Here is a 20,770-nt window from a genome sequence, read left to right as displayed (position 1 = left end):
AGAATTTCAGTACAATTCTGTCCATAATTTTCTGTCTTTTGGAGAGCTGCTCTGTAATATGGCAGTGCAATGAAATTCCTTTGGTCTGCTTTACATAAGACAAGGAGAAACAAGATCAGAAATGGAAGTGACCCTATAGAAAAGGCTAAGTGCACTGAGTTGGAAGTTGTTTGGTTAGTGAAATAGATGCAGTGTAATTGTATTATGACTCAATACTTGGAAAGGAAAGTATCCAGGACAAAGAGCAGTTGGATCTCCAAGAAAGAGGTGGCTGGGCCAGATTAAAGAAGACCTCAAAAGGGGAGATTCTGTAGTGCAGGAGGAAATATATCGACATAGAAATAAATGGATAAAATCATTCAGAAACAACCTAAATGGCTTGCTGAAAGGACTAACTGAAGTTGATGATGATGAACAATGTGTATCAATTTTGAGTGTGTATGCTGAGATATTCAAGAAAAAATAAGTGTAAATATCTTAAAGTGGATTAAATTTACACACAACACTATAGCAAAACATATACTTTCAACAAACATTTAACCTAAGTCTTTTGTCTTGCATGAATTCCAGGGCTAATCACAATGGATCTTGTATAGGCTGTTACTAGCCTGTGCAGTGCATCTGAATAATTTTCTGTGACAGGAAGTCCTGTCATGGGTTTTGAGAAACTTTTCATTTTACTGTTTTGCTGAAGTGAGTGACTAAATGTTTCCATTCATACACAGCTTGTATCCCCCTCCAGAGAGATCTGCCACATTTTGAAATTGAGATTCAAAGCTTTTCTGTCAACACTCTTCTTGCTGTACCTGTTTTAGTGCTTCACAACTAACACTGTTATCCATTTACATACAGTTAATTTCCATTATGGTATTTATCTCAAAATGTTTGGATAAAAATGCACTGTATTTAAAACTTTTGTATTAGCATGTGACAGCTCAGAAAAGGAATAAAAGTTTAATAGAAACTGTATGATGCTGGACATCACAATACAACATATAAGAAAGAAATCTCCACTTGCAGTATCCACAGTGTGGATGGAATAGCTCAGTATTTTCTGTCACCCATCCCAGGCCCATCATATAAGCAAGTCATAACAGTATGTCCAGAAAGCATCTCACAACTCTAGTTTTCATATATGTGTAACCATCGCAACAAAATCAAGCCAAACATGGGGGCATAATGTTTTAAGGAAGTTACCACATGGGATAAGAGTTTGATGAATCCCTCCATCATGAAAGCAGTAACTCTTATTCAGATCCTGGAGGAGACTCTACATTATACTTGAGATAAATCATGGGATCTCTGAATGTCCAATACAAATATACACTCAGAACTAAATTCAAAATCTTGGCAGAGACATTCAATATAACTGCCATTAGATTCAAAATCTATCTGCTAATATCCAATGTAAATACCCTTATATCAATGGACCAGCTGAAAACCTTTATCAGTTCAGAAGTTTGATGTGATATTGGTTCACTGTCTTCATTTATTTATTCAACATGGTTGTTCCTGTTTATGGCTGTCAAAAATGATTTTAAACAGTCTTACCAAGCCCTACACAAAAATAGATCTCTATAATCATCCAACAAGAAATGAAGTACTCAGATGAAGCGTCTTTGAATCTAACAATGGAAACTCCTGGTTGGAATATCAACAACGTGACGAAAATCATAGATTGCTACTCTCCACAAAGAGGACACAATGAGCTGTAGACAGGCACAACGAAAAGACTGTTATGATTTAGCTTTTGGCCAAAGCCTTCTTCAGAAAAGAAAACATACACATTGATTCACACAAGCAAGCACACATGACCACCATCTCTGGATCAGAACTGCTGGAGATGCAGCCAAGTGCATGTGAGGTGTGCTATCATGGTGAAAGAATATGCATGTTTTCTTTCCTGAAGAAGGCTTTGGCTGTAGCTAAAGTGGAACAGTCTTTTCATTGTGCCTGTCTGCTACTCAATGTGTTATCTTTATGGTGCATAGCAATTGGTCCTTTCCCTTATATTTTAGATGTTTGAATCAGAAGGTTATTGTATCTTCAAGTGCTCAGAACTGTGCTTACCATGTAAACCAGGTTCCTCAAAATAGTCACTAACTGCAAGCCACTGAACAACAGATTATTATTAACAATCAAGTACATCAAAAAGTACAAATTATAATAAGAGATCAGACCTAGACGAAGCAGAAGTCTTCTGGGACTTACTGGATCTACAGCTGGCCAAACTTACCAAACAATATGTGAAAAATCATTGGAAGTACCTCTGTGCGGAAAGCCATCTTAAGAGGTAAGCTATTACTCTATCTGTGAAAGAACACAACTAGCAGATCATGCTGGCCCACTTTCACCATCTGGCCAGAAAACTGCCAACAGGAGATAGCCAGTCTAAACCATTGAATAGTTCCAGATAGATCATGTCATGATCATCGATTCAGATCCATACACATTAAGTATCACATCCATCACAATCTCTGCCAATACCAGTATGACACCCAAATGTGTCATAACTTACACAGCAACACACTCAAGACAAAGAAGTCAGGAAAAGCCCCAAATACCATCACAGCTGTGATCTGAGCTGAAAACAGACAGATATGAAAAACTTCTTACTGAAAAGTAAAACTTCAAGGGAAATGCAACCACAGATCTTACAGAGCCTTCAAACGAAACACACGGGCTACCAGAAACTGTTGTTGTACTGTCAATGATAGGAAGGCATTCTGATGACCTTAGTCAAAGAAAACTATGAGATCCTTGTAGACTACTTCAAGAACTTATCAAAGCGTGAAAATCCAGAGGTCCCATTGAAAGCAAGGCACCCAAAGTAAGATTCCTGGAAGCAGGCCACCAAGAAAGAAGAAATCAAACATCACTTTGTCCAACACAAATCAACAAGGTACCAAGGAAAGACTCAAAAGTCACAGAACTCTGGAAATGTTCCAATGAAGGACAGATTGAAATCTTGTAACACTAAATAGAAGAAATCTGAAATTTGGAACCCTTCACGAAGATTGTAAAATAGCCCTCATCTAGCCACAGCATAAAAAGGCAGCACAAAAAATGTCAACAATTGTAGAGGAATCCCCTGCTATTGATTACCTACAAAATTCCAATACTTGCCATTCTGGAATGATCAGAAGCTCAAGTTGAGTATGAAATAAGCAAATACCATGGGTGTTTCAGGAAAAGCCACACCACATTAGACCATATATGGAACCTATAAACAATTACCAGATACTTTAAGCTTCAACCTAAATACAGTATTAGGTAGTCTACAAAAGCATACAACTTCAAAGACTATGAGGTCTTGCTAAACATCCTTGATGAATTCAGGGCTGACCTGAAACTATTAGCCTTAATTAAAACCATCCAGATAGACACAAAATCTAAGGCAAAGTTCCTAGGATGCAACAAAGTTATTCTTTGTCTCCATCCATAATCAACTGCTTTTTCAAAAGAATAAGAGCCAATTTAAAAAGTTTGTTGAATGTAATTTTCAACACCACAAAATAAATAAATCAATCATAATTTGAAGCAATAAAGCAATAAAAAACTAATTGAATCCCTAATGTCTGCATAATATGGGAAGTAGGAGTTGTGAAATACATGATCTAATGCTGGAAGGTCTCATTAGACAAGAAGGATGGCAACTCCAGTCAGCTACAGAGCAATACAGAACAATTGTACACCTCTGAGCTATTATTTCTCTTAATGAATTGTTCAGTGTCAACTCTGCAATTTAGTATTACTTGTTTTGCCATCAATAACAAGAATCCCCCTCCTCCTTCCCCCCTCCTGTCCTTTCCCCACTGCACTGAACTTCACTAATGCATACATCTTCACATGTGTATCACATGCAATGTTTTGAACAAGTAAAGTCCCAACTCTGCCACACATCAGCCATGTTATTTGAGGCCTTTCATTTCATTGGTGTGGTCTATCAGCCAACACATTGATACAAAAGTCTGTAACCACGTAAAGAGTGCATATGATCTGTTTTGTAATTTCAAAAGCACAGTTTTATAGTATGGTGTATAATTCATTAATTTTATAGATCAAGAGTGACTACAGTCCAGAAATATTCTGCAGAAAAAAGCACTCTGTGGACTTCATCATCAATTAAATAAATAAATTGAAAATATAATTATTTAAGCAAGAAACACTCTGAAAATTTATGTGTAATACAAAAGGGACTCTTGCTTGGAATCTTGTGTGGCATATTTCTGGTATAACTCTGGTGTTATAGATTGTAGTATTATCCATGGTAACTTAATTTTCTTTCTTTCCTTGATGTCACTGACTATGACATTGGAAGTTTGGTAGAAATAATGACATAAGATTTATGAAATTTTAATGAGGAAGTGAAAAACAAAAACAGCAGGAATCTGACTGATGAAAGTTCAAAACAATCAATATTAAAAAAATAAATGAAAGCATTTTACTTACCAAAACTGGCATTGTTACTCGACACTGCTGTGGTAGAAACATTCCAACTCAAGGGATGCTACTTATATTTTTAGTGGCAGTTGCTTATTTTTTCATAGTCAATGAGAAAAATAAAGAAATTCAAAGCAATATGAAAGTACTAAAAGTGAGGAAAACTCTGCTCAGTTCACACATTTGTGAGAGATATAATGTGTGGAGCACAAAGATGATGTTGAGAGTGTTTTAAAAATGCAGTCAGTATGTTACATATTTCAGAAATGGAGCACTAAGGAGAAAAATTTCATAAATCATACACTTGAAACTTGATCTATATCCAACTAATTTTCCTCACAAAAGAAGTATGTCATATATTAAATATATGAAGAATGCACCAGGCCATATTTAGCACTGATATGAAGTTATTTACACCTTTAATCAGTGTGCTGACGGTGATATATATACTGCTCAACCTAACACACTGAATGTGTGAGATCCATATTCAAAAAATGAGAGAGACTAAATCTCTAAATGGAACATTACTTCCAAAAATCCAGTTACTCAATGGCAATAATGTCACCTGCAACATCATTGTAGATTGTTAGGAGAAGTATCTGTAGTAAATAACTCAAAAGACTTCTAATAAACTCAAGAAACATTAACAGAAGTTTAGGGAGTAATCTGAGCATAAATAATGTGTCACAAAAAATTAGAACCAAAATACACTCACAACACCCTCAATGCTAAGAGCACCAAAAACAGCCATTATTCTAAAGTATAGAAAAAAACTGAGACTTAAGGAATTTAAGAATGCTCCATTATTTTCATATATAACTCATAATTTCTGTATAGTTGAAAACACCAAGATCATGCTGTAGAGAGTATAGAAAAATTCTCCTCAGTACACTGATTTTGTTCAAGTTACTCCTGTGCAAGAGAGATGCATTTCTTGTAAAATTATACATTTTTAAAAAGTACACCCCCCTCCCCATCTCTCTCTCTCTCTCTCTCTCTCTCTCTCTCTCTCTCTCTCTCTCCATGTGTATATATGTGTGTGTGTGTTTTGCTCTTAGGTCTGCAAGTTTAATTGGCAGACAATGTTATAGTCTTTATGCAGGATTATTTAGCTTCCTAAGTCAATTGAATAAACAAAAGTATATGACACATAAGTAAAATAATGTGTGCATGAAATACTAGATGTAAAATAAAACTGACAATGTGCCAAAAACAACAAAATTATACATGCAGTCAATACACACTTTCAGGACATAGTAACATAATATATTGTATATCAGTATTAAAATAACATAAGAAGATTTAAAAACTGAAATCATAATTGAATAAAAGGTTTCTGGGGCCACAAAATCCTTTTAGGATAAAAAGAGTATTATAGAAACGAAGGTAATGTAGAAGGAATAAATGATGGCACATGCTTCTAATTCAAGTGCACTAGATACAAGAAGTTACACGAGAGTTCGCAACGTGTTCTTCTAGAACAATGGGCACTCAAATACTGGTTAGTGTAGGGAACAATATGGTGGTAACTATACAAAAATATCAATATGTGGCACACATTTCCAACTGGTCACACACATGAGAAATAATTATATAGTACATTCTAATTACTTTTAGACTATTATATAATAGCTACTCTGTGAGAGTATAAGGTAACTGTGTGACAGTGGATGAAATCATGACATTACTATTGTCAGCTATCCCAGGAGTGACACCTTATAATTTTAAATATGATTCTGTTATCGAAACCCCAATCGCATCAATTTATTTTAACTCCTCTTATAAAAACCAAGGACTTAATTTGGCTACCAAAGGTCATGGATTTTTGTATACTGTAAAATTTGCCCACTCTGCATGAAGTATTTTTAAAGAAACAGAAAATTGGAATAATTTTTTGGAAAATGTATATTTTCAAATACTTGAATTGTAAAGAAAAATCTTTATATTTTAATACTGATATTTAACTGTATGGTTCAAAGGGAAACTGATTTTGTTCCAAGAAATCTTCCTGTATGTTCATTTTGAGCATGTATATTGACTTATTGGCTGTAGTATTCATCATAATCAGAAGAGTATGATTTATGAATTCAATAGAGGACTATTTAAAATAAGGAAAGGGACGTTAAATATGCCCTTTATACTGTTGCAAACAGATTATGAATAATGAAATGGAAAGACTAGAAGAAATAGAACTTGATATGTTTGACATAACTGTATTATATAAAATAATTTTTTGGCATATATTGTACATTTGTTTAAATCACTACTGTGTGCATTGCTTCTTTAAAAATGTATTTAACATATGAACATGAATTATAATTGCATAAATAGCTATAAAATTTTAAGACAATATTTGGAGCCTCATAAACATTAATACTTATTAAATGAGAGAAAGAGTGAAAATAATATTTTGAATAAAATGTATGTCTTACATATTCTCACTTTGAGATAAACATGCAGACATTGAAAATCTGATTCTCCGCAGTATCAATTGAATATTCTCTTTAAAAAAAATCATTTCCTTATTCAATTATTCGCACTAGCATACAAACTGCAAGAAAAGCAGCAACAAAATATTTTAATTATATCAGTAAAACTGAGCAAATATATAAAACTATTTGAAACTTTCTCATAATTACCTATAACATTTCAATATTTTATAAAAAGTATGTACAGGATAAATACAAAAAACACTTTATTTTCATTTTATTACTTTGTTATGAGTTAAAAATAATAAGGAACATCAATACTGCATTTGCAAAACTTATGAGATAACTATTGTATGAAACGACAGTCATAACTGGTGGACATGGGGAACTTCCATGCAATAAAATTTTAGTTTTATTTACTTTCATTAATACTCTTCCTTCATTTGACTATTATATACACAAGACTCTCATCATAATTCACAACATTCTCACCAACGATTCATATTCTTACTCTTCATCTGCCGTTTTCCTTCAAACATTTTGAGCATGATTCCAGTGTCAACAACAATAAAATCATTTTAATATGACACATTCAAAGAATTAAAAACACATAAATATTTGGTTTTACTTGGTGACAAAAATTATGGTGACTTTCATCTCACATTTAATTTTAAAAAACAATACAAAACCAAACACAAATACAGTCTTAGGTATGGTACAGTAACTATCTAAAATTCCAGTATTTCACTCTGTATGGAAGGCTGTCAAGTAATAACAACAAATTAAGTATTACATATAATTATAGGGAAACAATTTATTAACAGGCTGGATGTTACACATTCTTATTCTGAATTTGTCACAAGGGCTTGTAAACTGGGCCCTATTTACATTACTGTTTACATATGACTTTTTATTTGTCATTTTTATTATGTTTTCTCTTATAGAACTGACAGTTTTACAAACATTTATACCATTTTGGCCTACCTAATTTTGTGGTATTGGATGGCTCCTCCTGCAAAAACATTACACAAATTTTACTGAAGATTGGTCACCCAGCCTTCAAGCTAATACTGTCTAATCTTTGGGGAGGTGTTGGAGGAGGTGTAGCAATATGCTCTGGTGTTGTAGCATCATTGCTTGGTACCATAACAGCCGGAATCAGTGATACCACTTCAGGTCCTGTAGCTTGTTTCTCATCATGAATATTAAAAACTCGTTCCTATTTAGGAAGAAAATAAGAGACATTAAATGAGAAGCATCTGTCAATGATATTCACACAGAATGAATTTCTACAAATGATGATATTTGTATTTACATTTAACTGTAAAAGCCAATATATCCCTTGGGCAGGATGTATGTGATGTTCAGGGTGAATATTACAACTGCTTATGAACTCTTAACAACATTAAAATACAGCATGACTTAATCAATCAAAGAAATACTCATCAGCCATATGTATCACATACCATTAACTGGACAATGTAAAATGACAGATATTATGAAATCAGGCAGCAAATGTTCCTCTGAACTGCAACTCCAACACAATTATGGGCTTGTACAACTTGTACCTAAGAAGAAAGAACAAAGTGCATAACTGCCAAACATTATACCCATAATGTTTTACTATGTTCTTCTTTATGTTGTGTTCTTCAGCCCAAAGACTGGATTGATGCATCTCTCCATGCTACTCAATCCTGTGCAAGCTTCTTCATCTCCAAGTAACTATTGTAACCTACATCCTCCTGAATCTGCTTAGTGTATTCATCTCTTGGTCTCCCTCTGCAGTTTTTACCCTCCACACTTTCCTTCAATACTAAACTGGTAGCCCCTTGATGCCTCAGAACGTGTCCTACCAACCAATCCCCTCTTCTAGTCAGGTTGTGCCACAAATTCCTCTTCTCTCCAATTCTATTCAGTACCTCTTCATTAGTTACATGATCTATCCATCTAATCTTAAGCATTCTTCTGCAGCACCATATTTCGAAAGCTTCTATTATCTTCTTGTCCAAACTGTTTATCATCCATGTTTTGCTTCCATACATGGCCACACTCCATACAAAAATTTTCAGAAAAGACTTCCTGACACTTAAATCTAAACTTGATATTAACAAATTTCTCTTCTTCAGAAACGCTTTGGTGCCAGAGCCAGTCTACATTTTATATCCTCTCTACTTCGACCATCATCAGTTATTTTGCTCCCCAGATAGCAAAACTCATCTACTACCTTAAGTGTCTCATTTCCTAACCTAATTCCCTCAGCATCACCTGAATTAATTTGACTACATTCCATTATCCTTGTTGTGCTTTTTGTTGATGTTCATCTTACGTCCTCCTTTGAAGACACTGTCCATTCAATTCAACTGCTCTTCCAGGTCCTTTGCTGTCTGTGACAGAATTACAATGTCATCGGCAAACTCAAAGTTTTTATTTCTTCTCCATGGATTTTAATTCCTACTCCATATTTTTCTTTTGTTTCCTTTACTGCTTGCTCAATATACAGAATGAATAACATCAGGGATAGGCTACAAACCTGTCTCACTCCCTTTTTAATCACTGCTTCCCTTTCATGCCTCTCAACTCGACTTTTTTATATATGAATACTGTCAAAAATGTTGCAGTAGTGATTTTTGTTGAGGAGGACTAGGTGATAAATGACTGACTTTATATTTTAGTTTTTTTATTTCTTTATACATCTGCAGACAATAAATATTGTGTGGATGTTGTCCAATATTAAAGATGTATCTTTTTTATGGATCATTTTTCAGAGAAGTTATATGTTCGAATCAATATGACTTTCACTGAATAGTCACTCTGACGAGAACATTCATTTCATTGAAGCACTCGTATTTTTGGCACACAACTGCTTGCCTGGTGCCCCTGTTTATACAGCTACATTATATTTGTTGATGCTATTCTCAATGTGAATACAATAACAGATGCAAAGTCTGTTCATTGGTGACTAAGCTTTGATCCATCTCTACTAATTAGTTCTTTAAAGAATATTTTCATGAGGTTATTAAAAGAAATTTATCACGATAACCATGAATTAAATTATGATTTTACCAACATATTGCTATATTATTAAAAATTCATGTTGCTAAGTATGCCATAGTCGTTTACTTCAAAAACTGAAACTTATGATTAGCCCAGGTACAGAACAGTGTTTTTCTATAAGGGGATAAGAAATAATGCAGTATGGCAGAACTAATTCCCTGATAGAAAGATTTTTCAAACCTAAACTTGAATGTCATTAAGTTCTTTTATTTGAACAATGGAAAGTTCAGGGTGGAATAAAAGCTACATGAAAATGATAGATTGCTAGTCACCACATAGAGGAGGCACAAAGTCACAGGCATGTATAATGAAAAAGAATGCTAGAAAAATGTTCAGTTGTTGGACAAAGTCCTTGTTTGAGTGCTACTGAATCACAGACAGGTAAGATGGAAAAGAATGCTAGAAATATTCAACTTTTGGACAAGGACTCTCTCTGACTTCTGGATATTACAAGTGTTCTTTTTCATTGTTTTTATCTTTGGCTCAACATGTCTTCTATGTGGTACATAGTGATCTGTCTTTTTGACATTGTTGTTAAGCTATTTTATTTGTAATTTACTGGCAATGAAGGACCGAAAGAATGGGTTTTCTAATGAATATTCACAAAGAAAACATTATTACAGAAAGTACATCCACTTACTATGAGTCATCAAATTGAGAACAGCTACAGAAAGAATGTGTGACAATTTCTTAAATATGATGTTCCTGGAAGATGACATTGATACAAGCAGCATAGGTTGTATTAAGTTGCAGACTTACAGCACTGGGGTCCAAGCTGTTCATAAGTATCTTAGCAAACATATTTGATGGGTGACCCACAGGCACACCTGGTTGATCAAATATGACTGTGCAGCAACAGGCAACTTTGTTACTTGCATATAGATGTTTTGTATATGACATATTAGTCCAGTATTTATTACTTTTCTGTGTTCTTTGGATTGGTTTTGGTTGTGTTTTGGACTGATTATAATATGCACACCAAATTGTGGTGTGCTAAGAACAACATTGGCTCACGACTTCAGATTTGATTAGACTTGCAACTCGGACTCTGTTGGGTGCAACAAAACAGCAACCAACTGTCGGGCAATGGCTGTTTTGCACCATATTAATTCATGGTGAACTTAGACTGATAAATTTTCTCAGATAACGTGATGCAACGTCTAGGACAAAATTATCATTGTCATTTTCTGACTCTCATGTCACCTTTCTTGAAGTTAACTTTCTTCATGCTGGCAGGAATCCCCAAATTCACTAAAGATACGCAAACAATCAAACATAAAAAGCTGAACCTTCATAGTTGTCATTACTCAGACATTTCTGCAAAATTAACGTCTGTGGCAGACATATCTGACCCAATGTAGATTATTTGTGAAAGTGTAGAGCTTGCTTCATCTCTTTTCTCACTACTCACAACTGCCTCAACATGCTACTTCATAAGCAGATTTTCCATTCTATATTAGTTACTCCACAAACTAACAAGTAACTGCACGAAAACAAAAGCAGCATGCCTCTCATTTTACAATACCATTCTCACTTGTGTTTCATCAGACTACTTCTCAGGCTGTGTTATTATTTTCTTGCCATACTCTAAAATGTGTTAAGGCTCTCCCATGCTACCTTGAGTGCTCTTCACTCTCCTCTCAAATTCTGCAGTATTTTGGTACACTGCATGTGTCCCTTTAATCCATTTCCCAGTCATAAGGTAGGTACCACTCTCACTGTGCCAAAACCAGTATGTGCCATATTCACCATTCTTCTTGTAACTGTTTCTGACTAGTCACTTGTAACACCAGTTTACCTTTAGCTGGAGATTATGAGACCATTCCAATTTACAACAAATAGCAGGCACTGTGCTGCCAACTATCCTCCTGACCTTTGATATATTGTGGGTAGTGACTATGCCCAATTGTGAACTATTTTTATGCATCTTCCTATCACCACCACAGGTAACTATTTCATAATTGAAGAAATTGACTACAAGACAATCTAAACCATATACAATCATTGCTTTGCCTTCTGAATCAGCATGATACCCATAAATAAGTTACTGTAACATATAATACCAAGTGGTATCTCATATGCTTCCATCATATCAACTTTTTATCACATTTACAGGTTTCCACTCAGTTTAATCATCAATTGTGAACAAAATTTCACCATTAATTCTTCCAGGCATCATGAGATACTGTGAGAACATCATACATTAAGTTAGTATAATTTAAAATGAAGCACATGTCATGCTTTTCTATTTTTTTTTCCTATTCTGCAGCAGAACTTTTAGAACATTCGAGATACAATGGACTTGAAACAAGACAGTGCAGCCACTGCAAGTAGTGCAAGCTCTTCAGTAGATAAAGGTAAAATTTATGTATCTATTGAAACAATACTGTACTTTTCCTGTGTTGTGTACTGTTTTGTTTGTTCTGCATCCCACGATCTGGAAAGATTTTTTAGGTGAATGAATACATAAGTAAACAAATTATTGAAACTTCCTGGCAGATTAAAACTGTATGCCGGACTGAAATTTGAATTCGTGACCTTTGCCATTCGCGAGCAGGTGCTCTACCAACTGAGCTACCCAAGCACGGCTCACGCCCCATCCTCACAGCTTTAATTCCATCAGTACCCCGTCCCCTACCTTCCAAACTTCACAGAAGCTCTCCTGCGAACCTTGAAGAACTAGCACTTCTGGAAGAAAGGATATTGCGGAGACATGGCTTAGCCACAGCAGGGGGGATGTTTCTGGAGTGAAATTTTCACTCTACAGTGGACTGTGCGCTGATATGAAACTTCCTGGCAGATTAAAACTGGCGGAATTAAAGCTGTGAGGACGGGGCATGAGTCGTGCTTGGGTAGCTCAGTTCGTAGACCACTTGCCCGCAAAAGGCAAAGGCCCCAAGTTCGAGTCTCGGTCCGGCACACAGTTTTAATCTGCCAGGAAGTTTCATATCAGTGCACACTCCACTGTAGAGTGAAATTTTCATTCTAGAAACATTCCCCCACTGTGGCTAAGCCATGTCTCCGCAATATCCTTTCTTCCAGGAGTGCTATTTCTGCAAGGTTTGCAGGAGAGTTTCTGTGAAGTTTGGAAGGTAGGGAACAAGGTACTGGCGAAATTTAAGCTATGAGAACAGGGCGTGAGTTGTGCTTGGGTAGCTCAGATGGCAGAGCACTTGCCCGCGAAAGGCAAAGGTCCCGAGTTTGAGTCTCAGTCCGGCACACAGTTTAATCTATCAGGAAGTTTCATATCAGTGCACACTCCACTGTAGAGTGAAAATTTCAATCTAGAAACATCCCCCCCCCCCTTTCCCACTCTGGCTAAGCCATGTCTCTGCAATATCCTTTCTTCCAGGAGTGCTAGTTCTGCAAGGTTCGCAGGAGAGCTTCTGTGAAGTGTGGAAGGTAGGGGACGAGATACTGGCGGAAATAAAGCTGTGAGGACATGGCGTGAGCTGTGCTTGGGTAGCTCAATTGGTGGAGCACTTGCCCGCGAAAGGGAAAGGTCTCGTGTTCGAGTCTCGGTCCATCACACAGTTTTAATCTACCAGGAAGTTTCATATCAGCGCATACTCTGCTGTAGAGTGAAAATTTCATTGTAGAAGTAAACAAATTGTTTGTCACAGTCTTATGGGTAGCCCAACTACTAAGTATATATGGTAGTAGCTGTTTTCAACATTGTGTGATTACTATTGAAATAAGTGGATGCCATCCCGTATCTTTTCAATTAAATGCCTTACGTGGTTAGATCATCTGACAATTTGCTCTTTACTGTCAAATTTATTGAGACTTGTGGTCTTGAAGAATACATTATATTATAATAATCTGTTTCATAACCCAGACAGATGAGGTGAACGGCATTCAAATGTCCAATGGGTTTCTAGTTACATGTGTGTCACTGTTATTTATTAGAGCTATCATTAACTGTTTATATCAGCAGTGCATATAAACCAGATCATGTTCATAAGCAATCCTGAACACATATTATTGCAGGTCTAAATCATTCTCATTTCCATCTAGCTCCAACTTACATTAAATTCTGCTACTATCACTTACACCTTTCACAAATGCTGCTACCCGTTCCACCCTTCTAACTTAATTTCCTATCTCCATGTGCCTCATCCACAGCTGACCTTTTCATTTGTTTCATTATCATTTTGTGTATGTGTCTGTCCATGTGCTTGTTTCATGACTACAAAGTGAGATATGGTTACATAAACAAACAGGATCAAAAGAACCATACTGGCTGATGGAGGTACAGAGAACAGAGAAATGTCTGGTCACAAAGAATTCAAGGATATCTGCATCGGATTACATTCAGAGCCCAATGATGAATATCTTCAGGTGACCATCAGCCTTCCTTCTTTGAACAATATCCACAGGAAAGAGAACAAGACATGTATTGTTGGTGCTAGCATTGCTTCAGAATCTTGAGAATATAAACAATAATTATTTATATAAAAAGTTTTTTAATATAACACCTTTTTATATTGGACTAAGCATTAAATAATTTCTCCTAGCCACATACACATTTCTAAACTCAAACAAGTGGTCCTGAAAATGGTGCTTGGGATTTTTAATGACTGTGACAACATTTAAAAAACTAAAAATGAAAAATACACTGCACAGGCAATAGGTAAAGGTTGCATGAATATTTCATGAGTAAATGATGAAGGTAAAAATTTGAGAGACCTGAGCTCACATGGAGGCATACCAGCAATCATTCTTACCATGAAATGACCTCAACTGGAACAGGAAATAAGGGAAACAGTAGTGGTACATAAAGTGCCCTTTGTCACATACCAGACATGAAAGTGAGTTAAAACTGCAATGTCACCCAGTTCTTAACTATGTTGAAAGTTTAAATTTTCTTGCACATCAGGAAGTTAGTTTAAAATCAACTGCAAACTTTGAGCCAAACAGACACAAAAGTCACCTGATAAAAACAGTTTAAAATGAGATTTATTGTACTATGCAGTACGTCCTGCTGTATGTCCTGCTCAATGTCCTTAAACTATTAATTTTATTTTGTCCATTATAAAATCTTTGTGAAACTGGTTCAGACACTTTCATAGAAGGTAATAATACTTTCTTGAGATGAATCAAGTTTGCTGCTGGGAGATGTATAATAAGATGGTAACCGTGCAAGGCAAAAGTATTTTCAACTACCCATTACAATACTTTAATTTTATTTATTAGTTTGACAGCAAGAGTGTACCCACAAGCTGAGATTTTGTGGGAGGAGGCAACTCATGTTAGTTTTATGGTGGACAACAAAATTGGTTTGAGATTTCATGACAAATGGCTCTGGGTACACTTGCTACTAATCACCACCTGCTGCATGTTTTGGTTTTCTTCAAACTGATACTGAAATGGTACATCTTCTGTCTGGTGGGGCAGGTTGTAAGTTCATGAATTTTTATATTAAAGGGTTGGGAGTTTGGGGGGGGGGGGGGGGGGGAGCAGCTCTTCTCTCCTCTACCCCTCAATGGGGATGTCCTTATTGGAAGGTATTAATGAAGTAAATGTATCTGCCATATCTTCATACATCCTCATGGGCTGTCCAGCTTTTCATCTGTACCTTATTACCACTTACGCAAATTTGGTGCAGCATCATGTTACTAACAACACACATGTTGTCAAACTGTGGGACCAATGGAGCTAGGGAGTTTCTTGTTCAGCCACCCACATCTATGACATAAATCCTCCAGACTTTCCAGTTTGCAGACAAATGTCTTGTTATACACTGTTCACTCACATTAATGTGACCACAAGTCAAAAGCATGAATAACACCATTTGCATTGTGGATGACTGTGAGATGTGCAGGAAGAAAGTCAATAATGCTCTGAGAGATACCTACAGGAATGTGGAGCTATGTCAACTCCAGTGCTGGGGTTGGGGCGCTAGGTTTCTTGGTATGCAATTTCCAGCCTTCATTGCCTATGAACAACAGTCAGCATGGGTGCATGAGCCATGCATTTGCTGTCATCTATGGCCTGTGGTGCACCACAATTGCATTGAAGTTAGTTTTGGATAACAGCATTTTGCTGTGCACGGTATATTTTAACCACGACGTAACATGAAGAGTTTACAAACTCAGCTGCTTCAGATATGCTTTCAACCTTGGCCTGAAAGCCAATGATCATATCCTTTTGGACAGCAGATAAATCAGACATTTCTGCATTATGAAAATGACTGCACTGTCTTCCACATTCCCCGACAAGTTTTATATACCCTCCACTGATAGAGCAGTCACCTGCTGTCTGTGAGTGGTAGTCACATTAATATGACAGGACCATGTATCTGAGCTATTGTAGGAAGAAAGTACATTTTTTTCCTGGTTGAACACAAAATAAAACTTGTGTTCTGGTTTAGATGGACTCACGTTTCCACATATACTCATACACAGATGCAGGAAAAACTATGAATATAACTATAGCTATCAATTTCTAGATATTTTATAGCACAGTCAGATCCAAGGTCATCTGAGGTAAGGAACAGCTCTTAAAAGACTGTGACCACAACATATCAGCTGAAGTCTCTCTGAGTTATTTATGAATGGTTTTCTCACAGTAATAAAAAGGAGAAGAAGCAAAGGTACTGATAAGATAAACACAGAATGATTTTATTCTTACACATGCTTCATAGCTGATAGTTTAGTAAAACATCATTCTGATTATTTCTTGTCTGAACACACTAAATACTGCAGTCAACAAATGTAGTTAATTTCTTACCTGAGACTTGTCATATTTGAGTCTTTTCCAAATGAATGGTTTTTTGTCAGGATGGGAACTAGCTCCAACATCCATATTAGAAGCATTATAATTCGGATTAGAAAATGTCAGCACACTTCGCCCTGTAGCATATAAATACTTCTTCTGTTTTTTGTGTCGGTGGAATAAAAGCAGTATGACCATAGCCAAAGTAGCAAGTACTATCAAACTGAACAGGCCCATTATTATAATCATAATGTGTGATGGTATTCCATGCTCCTTTGGTTTTTCTGCACTTCCAGTGCCTGCCAACATATTTAAATCATCATCCACACCATCTTTTATACCAGGCTCATCATTTTCATTTGGATAGGCTGGAGAAATAGGTATGTTGTCATAATCTTCATCTTCTCCTGTGTAATCCTCAACATCCATAAGGGGATTTAATTCTTTCTGTTTCTTGTTTGGTACATGAGCACTGGGCACTGTAAAGAGAGTTATTAAAAATATAATTTACACTTTATTATGCTATTCACCAATCTATGTTGCTTTAAATTGTGGCTCACATATAAAAAAAATCATATACGAACCTGTAGAGCAATGACGATCATCTGGTATATCAGGACAAGCACAGATGTAATCCTTTTGTCGGTAAAGACATAAGTGAGAGCAGCCACCATTATGGACTGCACAAGGATTCCAGCCAGGTTGCCGCTCAGCAGCTACAGCTCGTATTTCCATTACTCCATCAAGGTCTTTGCGAATTACTTTTCGATCTAAACCTGTCTTCTTATCAGCTCTCTCCACTGACTTCTTGTACCAATCAGTCCAGTAGATGTGGTCACCATACTGAAATAGTTGAATAAATTCAACAACATTTTTAGTAAAAACAGTCTGAATCAAGCACTTCCAGAAGGTGTATTCAGTGCAAACTTGAAATCTTTTGCATGTGATCTCTCTCATCAGCTCAAATCCCATTATAGTTGTCAGCTCTTGTGAAACAATATACACTACAGAAACTGGAAGTTGATCAGTAGACTGCCATCTTAAAATAAATGGAAGGCAATGTCAATTACTGCATTAATGATTTTTTTTTTCCTCCCTTGGAAGTATTACACTGAGCAAATGAATAAAGATGATGTAGTAGTTATGATTCCTCACTGGAGCAGCAAGGTTTCATATCCCTATCTCATCAGCCTAATTTGGATTTTATCAATGCCAGGTTCATTGTTAAATTATTTCCTTTACCTGTATTCTGTCAGAGTTTTTCTCAGTCTCCAATGACAAGATGTTTAAAGTTTAAACTCCATTCCTTATTGAAACATATTTTATACATCTTCTGGTTGGTAAAGTACATTAATTGGTTTATTATTCCCTAATCTGACGTGCTAATTTCAAAAGAAGCCTCATAATTTTAATATGCCTCACATTATCACCAAATATACTTTTGAGACCATTCAGTACATGACTGGAATGCATATTACTGCTGTGTGATATTTTTAGTGCCTCTTCCAGTTTGTATTCTACCATAAATCCCTAAAGCAATATGACCTTTCAATTAATTACCAAATCACTTATGATAATCTTCCATCATTCAACCTACCTTCCCAAGACTGCCATAAGAATCTACCAAGATGGTACTTCCAAGCTTTCAGCCTGAATGAAAGAGCTCAGCAATGAAATTCTAGCAGCAGAGCATTACACAGAGTTTCACAAGGAAGACAGATAATTCTTTCACAACTTGGGTGATTCAGATCCCCCATACAATTCTCGCATTTCTAAAGGCCACAAATTGCTGGGTGATCACAAAGGAAAGATCTCTCAAAAATGCATGTTTTGATGTATAATTTGTGGTTGCTTGGAAAATAACTCGATTACCTTGTACCCTGACATCAATTTCAAATTTTTGACAAATTTTTACTTGCTGTTACACACCTGTAACTTTTTAAGAACTGACGAAATTTATTACCACAAATTATTGTATAAACATTGTATTGTAAATTTAATGTCCTTCACTTATCCAGATTTTTTAGAAAGTATTAGAAAGGATTACGATTTTTAATCATATATGCCAATTACTTATGTTTTTGTTCACATTTTAGGGGTTTTGATACTTTCCTCGATTCTGCATTTTTTTAAGTCTGGACCACACGAAAATGTAAAACAGGAGTTTCACTGTATTTGTCAATCATTGCGTACCTGAGTGAGTCCAAATGGATGTGTTTTAGCAGGAACAAGCTGTATTCTGTTTCTACCATTCAGGTCTGCTGTTTCTATTCTATCCTTAAGAGCATCTGCCCAGTAAAGTCTTCTGGCAGCATAGTCAATAGCTAGACCATTGGGAAAACCTAGTTCAGTTCCAACAACAACTGTTCTGTTGGAACCATCCAGCAATGCTCTTTCAATTTTTGGGTTGTCTCCCCAGTCAGTCCAGTACATGTACCTATTCAGAAAAATTACTCATAAAGTCACACAATTGAAAAACTTGAAATCAAAATACGTAACATAATTTTTGGGGTGATTCAAAATATACACAAAAATTATTCAACATATACTCACCCCTTCCTTGGGAACATTGCGAGTGCCCTTGGTTCATCTAAACCATTTTTTATTATCACTTTCCTACATGTTCCATCCAGTTTTGCAACCTCCAGAACTTTCCTGCCAGCATCTGTCCAGTAAATGTTATCAGCTATCCAGTCAACCACCAAACCATCTGGTGTAGCCAAATTTTTTGATACCACAACACTTGTATTGGAGAGGTTGTGCATGTCCACACTCCTAATTAAGGGAAAAATGTTTCAAGAGTCACTTACAACTAAAAAAAGAATAAACACCAGAAAAAGAAACAGAATGATTAAATAAGATGAAAAGAAACCTCAGAGACTCCTGCCAGTGGTGCTTAATAGTGATAAAATATATCAACAATTAAAATATAATTTCTGTAAAGTTGAAGGTATAAAAAAGTCTTACGTTGTTTTACATATAAATTCCTTTTCTATTTGTGTGTATTATTCTAAGTGCAATTGTTTCATGAATGAAATCTGATTGAACAGTTCCTGCATGTGGTGTAGCTCAGCAGGGGTTTTTTCTTGTCACAGACAATGTGTGCTCTATCTACCCTGTTGGTTAGCACTGTACTTTAGATGGTGGTGGCTTGTTGTGTGCTGATTCAGGTCTGTAAAGGTCTTGCTATAAACAGCATGGCCTAGAGTATACTCTGCCTTCTTACTTATTAGAATATCCAATAAAGGAAGACGGCTAGTCACTTCTAGTACCACCACGACTATAATACCTTGATGAATGCTGTTTAAGTGATCCAGAAACTCTTCCAGCACCTATCTGCCATGCTTTCACACCATGAATGTGCCATCAACCTAACAGAAGTGCTTGGGTTTTAGACGGGCACTCTGAAATGCCACATCCTCAAAATATGTCATGTAGAGTTATTTTGCCAGTAACTGACACTGTGAGGGCTCTGTGGCTGTACAGGGTGATTCTAAATAAGATACCTAAAAGTAGCATTAAATAGCACATGAGATTTACTTACTTGAAATAATTTATTCTCAGTTCTGAACCTGACAGAACCATAAGTTTCGTTCTACATTTGTACCATTCGAGTGTCTCTCATCACATGGCAGATACCCCATCTGTACAAAATTTCTTCGCAGATGCATGAGGTTATCCCAGAATCTACCTCCACGGGCAATCTTGACTTTTCTCTCAATGTGTCACACAACCTGTTTCCATAAAATGAGCATACGATGCTTTTATAGCATTTGCCTGGGGTGGCGCTTTGTGATACTCCATTCTGACATGTCTTCTTATAATAATTGCGTTTTGTGGTACCACAAGCAGCACTGTTCTGGACCACTATGCACCTCCATTGTTACTGTGGTCATGCACTCTCTCCATAGAATGAACGAATGGACTGACATTAATGAAGCTAGAATGTGGGAAGAGGTTTGAAGAGCTCCCAGACAACACTCTGGTAATGGTTTTGAAGTTATTCACTGTTTCTTTTAGGTAACTAAACAATGGAAAATGCAGAATGTACTGTAACAATATTATGAAAATGATAGTTGCTACTCACCATACAGAGGAGATGCTGAGTTGCAGATAGGCACAACAAA

The 20,770-nt window shown here is 36.1% G+C and overlaps 1 protein-coding gene across 1 annotated transcript in view; it reads right to left on the bottom strand.

The window, feature by feature from the left end:
* Window positions 1-6,737: 6,737 nt before the first annotated feature.
* The window catches only part of LOC124606219 (low-density lipoprotein receptor-related protein 4), a 633,935-nt gene continuing 619,902 nt past the window's right edge, over window positions 6,738-20,770 (bottom strand). Inside the window, exons 26-30 of the mRNA XM_047138193.1 lie at window positions 19,197-19,418; window positions 18,837-19,080; window positions 17,228-17,486; window positions 16,659-17,122; window positions 6,738-8,091 (exon numbers count right to left, since the gene is read on the bottom strand). Of these exons, the coding sequence (XP_046994149.1) occupies window positions 7,921-8,091; window positions 16,659-17,122; window positions 17,228-17,486; window positions 18,837-19,080; window positions 19,197-19,418 (1,360 nt within the window). The 3' untranslated portion in view covers window positions 6,738-7,920. The remainder of the gene's footprint in view (window positions 8,092-16,658; window positions 17,123-17,227; window positions 17,487-18,836; window positions 19,081-19,196; window positions 19,419-20,770) is intronic.

The sequence above is a fragment of the Schistocerca americana genome, chromosome 3, assembly GCF_021461395.2.
Source record: "Schistocerca americana isolate TAMUIC-IGC-003095 chromosome 3, iqSchAmer2.1, whole genome shotgun sequence".
In the NCBI taxonomy this organism is placed as follows: Eukaryota; Metazoa; Arthropoda; class Insecta; order Orthoptera; family Acrididae; genus Schistocerca; species Schistocerca americana.
Note: the sequence above shows the minus strand (reverse complement) of the source record. Positions and strands in the feature narration are given on the sequence as shown.